Source organism: Stegastes partitus, unplaced genomic scaffold, assembly GCF_000690725.1.
Source record: "Stegastes partitus isolate 25-593 unplaced genomic scaffold, Stegastes_partitus-1.0.2 Scaffold24, whole genome shotgun sequence".
Lineage (NCBI taxonomy): Eukaryota > Metazoa > Chordata > Actinopteri > Pomacentridae > Stegastes > Stegastes partitus.
Window position 1 is genome coordinate 1082779 of NW_007577755.1, and position 9560 is coordinate 1092338.

The 9560-nt window shown below is 41.1% G+C and overlaps 1 protein-coding gene across 2 annotated transcripts in view; it reads left to right on the plus strand.

Annotated features, from left to right (window-relative positions):
* The first annotated feature begins 241 nt into the window (after positions 1-241).
* The window catches only part of larp4aa (La ribonucleoprotein 4Aa), a 15738-nt gene continuing 6419 nt past the window's right edge, over positions 242-9560 (plus strand). The window contains exons 1-11 of one of the 2 annotated variants that reach the window (XM_008296560.1): positions 242-779; positions 2839-2956; positions 3302-3460; positions 5187-5271; positions 5384-5520; positions 5605-5708; positions 5819-5929; positions 6032-6085; positions 6187-6396; positions 8544-8647; positions 8851-8892. In XM_008296560.1, coding sequence (XP_008294782.1) covers positions 663-779; positions 2839-2956; positions 3302-3460; positions 5187-5271; positions 5384-5520; positions 5605-5708; positions 5819-5929; positions 6032-6085; positions 6187-6396; positions 8544-8647; positions 8851-8892 — 1241 coding nt within the window. In that variant the 5' untranslated portion in view covers positions 242-662. The remainder of the gene's footprint in view (positions 780-2838; positions 2957-3301; positions 3461-5186; positions 5272-5383; positions 5521-5604; positions 5709-5818; positions 5930-6031; positions 6086-6186; positions 6397-8543; positions 8648-8850; positions 8893-9560) is intronic. The other variant, XM_008296561.1, reaches the window with a different exon arrangement.

The following is a 9560-nucleotide window of genomic DNA, read 5'->3' on the forward strand; positions in this document are numbered from 1 at the left end:
AGTCCAACTTAGCAATAAAAGCAGGCTACATAAAAATTAACTTTTATTATTAGATGCACAACATTAAACACATTCAAGTAAAATGTGCTCTTACATGAGTAAAGTGGGTCTTAAATAAGAATTGTGTTACACAAAAAGCACTGCAGAAAACTACAGTATGGATCCGGAAAAGGAAATGATTTCCGCAGAGGTCACCGAGAAGTCGCGGTGGCTGCCGGGACGTCGGCGGACTGTGTGCCTGCGCTGAGGAAAGGTGCGTGTCCCCAGTGTCCGCTCCGGTCGCCCGGTTAGGAATGCGCCTCACGAACCCGGTGTGTGCTGTAATATTTGATGAAACGCCAGCGGGGACTGTGGTCTAAGAAGAGTCATGGTTTGGCATCGCTTCCACCATTAGTATCTTAGCGTGCGAGCTTGATTCATTGAGCTAGCTGTCGTTAGCCCGCTTCGTTGATTCATAGCACGCTAGGTCGCTAGCCTCTGTAGCATACCTGCTAGCCGGCTAGCTTGCTAGTAAGCTAGTTCTAGTGTGCTGCTGGCCAATCGAGTCGAACAGGAGAGAACCAGACTGACTGCTGAACCCAGCCGGTATTTCGGATAGAGGGGGTGGTGGCAGGCGGGGGCCGGGAGAACGCGACGGGGTGGAAGTGAGTCAGGAGCGGCTGATGAGTTCAGACCAGAGCGGAGAGCCGCCGCTGCTGCAGGAGGAGGCTGATCCCGGACCGAAGACCGGTGGGAAGGACGAGGCTCCGCTGGGGAGCGAGGGAGGGTCAGGCGGCATGGTGAGTGAGGCCTTCTTTAGCTAGTTAGCTATCTTGGCTAAACGGTTGCTGCTCACCGGAGACCTGTTAGCACAGTACGCCCCCCTCTGCGTGATGAGCGATATTTATCAGACAGCTGCTAAAATTAACCCAAACAAAGTAACCGTTAAACCGCTCAGTTTCTGCTTAGCTTTGACTCGGTGAGTTTTTTGTTGCATTTGTCGCTTTGTGCCAGTGCTTAATTATAAGATAACGTTAAAGTGAAAACAGTCTGTCTCAGCTCAAACGACAACACTTGCTCGAATGCTTGCAGCCAGTACAGGCACGTAATTTCGCACACTTATCGTTAGCCGGAGCTCCACTGCAGCTCCTCCAGACAGCTAGCTAGCTGTAGCTTAGCCACTGTTACAAGCAAGCTCATTAAGGAGTTTGCTGAGTAATCATTAGCCTATAAGTTAAGTTTTGACACAGCTGTAGAGAGACTGTGCTGCTGTTTGTAGCAGAGGAGCACTAACTGAGTAGTTTTCAGTTTGTAGCCGATCGGTACTTCGACTGTTTGCCGAATGAGAGGCGTTCATTCACTCTAACGTTATCGGTTAGCTAATCGCGCTGCTAGCAAGCCTAGCTAGCGCAGTGACATGCGTTGCAAATACCTGGCCTTTGCTGCGCAGCGCAGTCAGCTGACATTAGTTGGCTCGCTACGGCCTGTTACACAGAAGCATGCATTGTAACCATGTGTCAAGTTGCACGGCGCATAAACGTCCGTGCTCTTTTGAATGGCACAAAGGCCTCTCCGTTGTGCACATCCACTGCTGTGTGATTAGTGAAGAGAAGTGTCTTGAGGCATATTGTAACCGGCAGCTGTTCTTGTCAGGCCGAGTGCTTTGACAAAAAAAAAGAAGGGGGGCTGGATCTATTAGCAGGTGGCAAGTGACAATGTCAAACTAGGAAGCTAGTAAATTTCACACTCACTGCCTTTTAAAAGTTGGTGTAAAGCTGCCACTAACTCCAGTGTATAAAATCATAACCCCCAGTTAGTTCACATCAGTGACTGTATGCCTTAATATGTACAGTATGCGATCTATTCTTGGCCTCACATCTTTGCAGGGTCAGGATTTCTCTTGCCAGACCACAGTCGCTTTGATTGTGCAGAGTCAGGTCCAAAGCTTGGGTAACATTTATCAGAAATACAATTATGTAGGTGAATGTAACATGAAGCAGTCTTAACATTATGCTGGTTTGCGTTTATAACAGCAGATTTTTTTTGTTGGCTGCATCAAGCTCTTATAATGACGCTCCTCCTTGAGGTTAACATGGTTATGGTTCATCGCACTACTCGGGTTTCTAATTATATACATTAAAGCCCAGTGGTATATAGGTGTTAAAGCCTCGAGAGACTGAACCAAGGAATTAATTCAGTGGCCAATTACTATAAGGTTAAATAATCAGTGAAATCAGCAGATGTAGTGGTGGTTGGTTGACCCCAGATGCTCTGTGTCCTTCATAGTACATAGTTGGAGTTCAAATCATCGTTGAATCTGCTGTTTTTCCTGTCTTGTTGTTGTTGTAGCCATGCTGATGCTTTTGTGACATCAGGCATGCCCTTACACATGTGCTCCAGGTTTAATATTTAATCTTAGATTCTGAGAAACACATTTGATTGAGGTCCCTCTGCTGTTTGTATCAGACTGGTAAATTACACAGTCACACATTTCTCTATTGTTCTTATATTTTCTATAAGACGGCATACGACAGGACTGTGGGAACAAGTATGATGCCAAGCACGGATGAGCTGGCAAATCTTTGATGAACCACCAACAAGATTAAATACATGATACTCAGCAGAGTGAAGCTCTCAGCTGTAGATGCAGCACATTTAGATCTATTCAATTATTAATAACCTGTCAAACTGCAGCAGTCTCATTTAGATGACTGACATCTTAACATACAAGAGCTTGTCAACATTGTGTTTCATGCCAGACTGTGTACGTTTGAAATATGTGGTTCAGCTCCAATACAAACTTCAGTCTGCTCTTGATATGAACTGACCTGGTTTGACCCTGCTGCTTGTGTTTTCAAGGTCACCTCTAAGGGTGCTGGTTTGAACCCAAATGCCAAGGTATGGCAGGAGATGCCTGTGGCCCCCAGTGAGGCTGTCACCAGCGGCCCTCACTGGCCTCCCTCAGACATCGGCGAAGGTGAGATACACTTCCAACAGCTCAATAAAATATCCATTGCAAAACAAAATACTGTTGTCAAAGTTTACAGCTCCTTAATGTTTGAATTATTAATACTGAGGCAAATATTGACCTTTTCTGAGTCAACATCTGCTGTAACACTTGCAGTAATATTTAAAAACAGTTTTCTTAAGTTCTCACTTCTTCTTCTTTTTTTAACCTTTCTTAGACAATTTCTGTATTCTGTACACGTCTAAACTTTATCATTGTGCACACATTGTGAAGTCAAACGCTGAGAGACGTGGGGACTTTTGAGATAGACTGTTTGCTGTTGTTTCTGAATCAAACTCTTCACCTTGTTCGCAGGTTATTCTGAGCCTTCGTCTGCTGGGTGCAAGCCGTACACTGTGGGATTCACGGCCCTGGATGACAGCAGCTCCACAGCAACAGCTGAGATAGCAGTAAATGGAATGGACCCTCCAGAGTTGGGCTTTTCCCCCGCTGAGTCCACGACAGGGACCTCAGGTCAGTCACATCCAGTCGTCTCCACACACCAACTGTGGCTGCAGTTAGGGATTATCCTGTTTTCAACCCATTTGAAAACAGAAAATAGTCATGTTTGGTTTGGATATAATACATCACATGCACCCAGTTACCAAACTGTGTGGTCTAACGCCATAAACAGTCTCCACAGCTAAATGCAATATCGTCCAGTGGCTTTTACCTCACAAATATCCTATCCATGACAGTATGTTCACATCTACCCGTCTGTTGTTCATATCTGCATATAAGCTTCACTTTGTTTGTTCCATAAGTGGAATCTGTCCTGTTGGCAAGTGAACATGGTACACACACAGACTACTGGTACACACCTAATCTATAATCTATACACTCATATTTCATTTACCACATTCACACATAGCCTGTGTTTGACTTGTTATTTTCTGTCCTTTAATTCATCAAATATTTTACCACTTGTCTTAATGATTCATTTTCCTCCAAAGAAATCAAATTGCTATTTTGTTCCAGTTCATTTTATTTTGAGTTTTGAGCTTTATGAGTGTATTTAGCAGTTACAAGGACAGAGGATACTAAAAGCTCTACCTACTAATGAATAGACACCACTTTTGAGGTTTTGTCAGGATAGTGCCTGTGTGTTGTTTCTTAAGATCCTTTGGACAGTGTACAAACCACCTTTTAGTTTTTCTGATAATGTGATGTACTCCCATACTGTCAAAGCTTCGGGTCTATGGAGGCTTTCAGACTGAACTGAGCTAAAGTCTGCAGTTTCCATTTTCTAAAACTGAAACATTGAGTGCAGCTGACCAGTCACTGGAACCAAGAACAACTGACACCATGATGCAGCAATTACGGAGTCATAAAAAAGAAAAGCACTTGCGAAACTGTACTAAAGCATCGAAACATTTTTTTACAAAGCAGGCGTCAGTTGGACATATTGATTTCGAGGCATTTTTAACATAGACATCCTTGATTATGTCGACTAATTACAGCATCCCTGGTTGAAGAACATGCGCCAAACACTTCTTTAAGTAATTGTGTAGCAGTTGGTCCACATTTACAACATTTATTGTAGAAACTTGGACCCAGTGGCCCAGTTGTAGGTACACTTGTGCAATCTGGTGCAGTCCAATAGAACAGCCTGACTATAACACTTGCATATCTTACACATTGTCAAAAATGTGTAAATATTTATCACTGAGGTTATACTTACAGGTAGTGTGATACTGCACTACATTACAGTGAGAGTTTGTTTGTTTTTTAAAGTTTGGGTCCTTTAAATGGACATACCTGATCAGGGTGTTTTCACTCACTGTGGATTCATTTTCACTGCAGTACAAAACCCTGCACCTCTATGGAAACAGCACAAGTCTGGCTGAAGTGGCCATGGATTTAAAAAAAAATAAAAACTGTATACTATATATTGTAAAAATTTGAAATGGAACATATAAAATAAAGGAATTTCTAGATGCGTATCCATATTTTAAGTTTTGATTCAGTTGCCAAAAAGATTGAAAGTCAAATGTAATTAGTTCAAGCTCCTTCAAAAAGTTAAAAAAATCCAATAATTCCTCATGTTTTTACAGCGTCTTACTATGATAAACAGTGGCATTTTGACAATTTTTACAAACAAAAGATGTCTTTAAAGCCTGTTGTTTTTTGGGTTTCGAGGTTTACATGAAAGCATGTTGTCACTTTACTTACCACTGGCATTTTACTTTTTGTTTCTCAGCGGATTCCAAAACTGAAGAACAACCAATCTCCTCTGAGAATCTCCGAGAGTCTCTGAAGAAAGAGCTGGAGTTTTATTTCTCCCGGTAAGAAGCAAGCACTCAAAGCACCTTATATATAAAATTTAGAAAGCTTGACTCGTTGTTTTCCAAATGAAGAGAAAGCTGAACTAAACTGCTGTGTCATTTTGTGCTTCAGAGAAAACCTCTCAAAGGATTTGTACCTGATGTCCCAGATGGACAGCGATCAGTTTGTCCCTATTTGGACTATAGCCAGCATGGAGGGCATCAAGGTCCTCACCACTGACATGGACCTCATCCTCGATGTGTTGCGATGTAAGTAGAAGTCGAGCACAGTGCACATTGACATTTATCTGTGATGAGTGTAGATTTAAACATTGTTAATTTTGCTCCCCTCAGCCTCTCCTATGGTACAAGTGGATGAGAAAGGGGAGAAAGTGCGTCCTAATCACAAGCGGTGCATTATCATTTTAAGGGAGGTCCCAGAAACTACACCTGTTGAGGTGAGGCTAAAATGTGCATAATTTAACAGATTTAATAACACGTCAGTGGAAGCACCAAATTGTGTTTGATGTTTACCTAATTGAGACTTTTGTTCCTGTTTGATTCACAGGAAGTCGAGTCATTGTTCAAAAATGAAAACTGTCCAAAGGTGATAAGTGTTGAGTTTGCGCACAACAACAACTGGTACATCACATTCCAATCTGACACAGATGCTCAACAGGTACTGCTGGCCAGACTTCTCTGTTCTTTATCATATCTGTACTTTTTAGTTGAAATGCAGCACCACAACTGGCAATGTGACTCTCTCTTATTGCTCCCACAGGCATACAAGTACTTGAGAGAGGAAGTGAAAACATTTCAGGGAAAACCCATTATGGTGAGTTAAACTAGAACCTTTGTGTCATTTGGGAAAGGCCCACTTTGGACATTTTTTTTTTTTTTTTTTAATCTAATTGTCCTCTTCTTTTATGCCAACAGGCCAGGATAAAGGCCATCAACACTTTTTTTGCAAAGAATGGCTACCGTAGCATGGACAGCAGCCTGTATGCTCAGCAGTCCCAGAGCCAGTCCCAGTACAGCTCTCCACTCTACATGCAGCACGTCTACCCCCAGCAGCAGTACCCTGTCTACGGCATCGTGCCTCCCACCTGGACACCTTCGCCCACACCGTATTTTGAAACTCCTCTGGTAAGCACTTTGGCTGTTATGAGAAAGTTATGCTAATGCAGACTGGGGTGCCTACATGAAAAGCTTTGACATCAGTTTACTGTAAAAGCTCACAGTTTGTTAAAGCTTTAAACCTTTAGGTGGAGTGTATAATTCTAATGTAATACACTTTTTTGTCAAATTGAGTAAAAATGTGAGTACTGAAAAAAAAATCTGGTGTTTTTACGCAGCCTTGGCTCTTTAAATGGGGAAACAAATGAAGTGGCTTGGACTGATCCACACAGTGCTGCTACACAAAACCTTTGTGTGTGTTCTGACTGCTAGAACTGCTGCTAGAATACTTTAGTGGTACTTTTGGGAGAGAGCAAAGTACCTATTCCAGGATAGATGCTTCTTAGCGAGTCTTGATTGGTTAAACTTTGAAGACAATGAGCACCGTTTTCTTCTACTCTCTCGATGTCCTCCTCAAGTGGTAATCTTTTCTCTAATATCACCTTCAACAACGTTGAGTCAACAACGTTAAGTCCACCACGTAACACACTTGGAGTTAGCACCATAGTTAAATCTGGCAGATCCATCACCGTAAATAAAACAAACTCTTCAATGTTTTCAAGGTTTTGTGTCCCAGGCAATCAGAAAACATTCTACACCTATGAACTGCAAGTGTGATTGTGGTTAGTGCAGCAAATATGTCATATGCCACCGGCATTGTTGTTAGGAGGCTCGTTGTCTTGTGAGCAAGTGCCAATATTTATTAGGTAATTCACCCATTTTCTGTAGCTTATTCATATCCATGTGGCACTAAAAGGGAAGGATATCAACATTAGTTATTAAACAGGCCCCTGTGATAAACTATTAAAGACCAGAGGATCAATAAGCGCAGACATTACAACTCAGCATTGTCAGTCGATTTCCTGTTTATTATCACTACATAAATCTCATCTTACACATCTTTTCTCACCAACTCTGTTTCTAATTTGTCTAAGATGCATTTTTGGAATGTTTGACCGCCTAGCTCGTAGTTAATCTGTTGTTAACCTCGGTATGCTAGCAGCTTAGAGCCCTCACATGGGGTAAACCAGAATATACAAACATGAGTTAATGATTAATAGTAACCATTAGCCAGATAATTGTTCGGTCTGATATGAGAAATTCTGTCTGAAATGTTCAGAGCATCATCTGAACAGTTGTTTATTAATGTTCAGCATTAGACCGTTGAGAGCATGAGGGATTTAGTGATTTGTAGGTTTATCCTATCTTGCTTTTTACATTTTTTTCTCTAACTAAATGTTGCTGTTGGTGGTAGTTAAAGAAGGCATCTGTTTTCTTAAGTAAATAAGAATAATACTACTGCACAGTAAAAACACTGTCAAAAATAGTCCTGCATTTACTTTTTTTTTTAGCTAAAAGGGAAGAATTAAAGAGAGAAAAATTAACAAAGAGAGAAAATAAATAAAACAATATTAAATCTGTTCTGCATTTGTTGGTATTTCTGTCTTACAAAGCAATGATAAGAACTAATAAAAGGTAAGGATTGGTGAGAGTAGCAGTGGCATATAAATAACAATATCTGTAAATACAAACTGAATTGCTTATATCATTAGAAATATAGTTATGTACTGCAGACAACTACAGGTAAACTCTGATTACAATATTAAATAAATCAAGCTCTCATCATGTCGACTGATTTTTCATCCTGTTGTTAAATTTTGCCTGATGTGACCAGTAGATGTTCAAGTTTTATTCAAAAACCCAGCACATGTCCAGCTCTCACGCACCTCAACATTTACTTTTTTTACTAGTCAGTGTTTGTCACTGTTCATCATCAGCAGGCAACACAGAAATAATGCAGGACATTACCCTCGACAGCAACATCTTGTATACAAACAGCAGCAGAACCACTTGGTAGTCACTGCCATGTTAATTGCTTTAATGTGTGAATGGTGAATTCTAATGAGACTTCCCTTCTTGTTGTTTGAATTGTCGGTTATATGAACACACAACGTTTTGCATAACAAGTATCTGAAGCAGTTCCACATTCAGATAAAATCGTACGTGTATTTTCCACTCCTCGGGCTAGCCACAAAGTAAAGACCTGCAGTAATTGCTACATGAAATCGGATTAGTAAACATTGCCTTTTTTTTTTTTTTTCCTTTTCTTTGAGCAGGCACCGTTTCCCAACAGTAGCTTTGTGAATGGATTTGGCTCTGCTGGACACTACAAAACTGGCTCCAGTTCTCTCAATATCACTCGACCATTCAACAGAAACCGGTAAGGAATTTAAATGTCTCTGTTTCTTTCAGCTTTTTGAGTTCTGAACTAAATTTGAGTCTGATTAGAACCACTTGTGTCATTGTTTGCATGAATTTAAACAGTGAACATCAGATCATCTGCAATACAGTTTTGTGTGAAGACAATGTAACCCCCAACAGGGAAACTGCTCTTCACTCCCTGTCTTCTTACTGTCCCCACAGTGTCCCCCTCTATTCAAGAAAGAATGTAATAAATGCCTTCAGGTACCACTGTTATACTGCACAATAAGCCTCATCGCTACCCTCATCTCTTACCATACTGCAGCAGCCAAATGACTAAATCCATAACGCGGCCCATGCCTTTCTGCCAGTCAGATTTTTATGGCTGTAATCCTTTTCATCTAGTGTGATAAGTGTTTGTTGCCAGTTAATGAACATCCGGGATTTGTCATGTCATTTGATAAATGTCGGCTGCTATCTGATTCTGAGCAATTGCTGTTTCTAGCTATGGCCACTTTAGCTCCAAAAAACAAAACAAAAAAACATCCTCTTTGCATTTACATTATTACATGTAACCGCTTCTCTCCATCACAACTAACCATCCATTTGGTTTGTTCTTTTTTTGTTGTTGTTGTTGTACTGCTGCTTTCATCAGTGTACTGTATTACCATATGCCATGTGGCATTATATGCTATAACAAAGACATGCTGACAGGAGTTGAGTCTCGGTCATCCCTGCTGTCAAGCTTTAATCCGTATGCTTTTAAGTCTTTTGCAAAGAGATGACAACTTTTCAAGTTTGTGTATACAGCGCGAAAGAAGCCTCACAAAGAAATAAGTCAGACCTGATGATGAGATCATGATGCGCATAGAGGGAAGCCAGGGGGTGGATTAACTGGCTTTGGTTCTCTCATTTTCCTCTTTTCTTTTTTT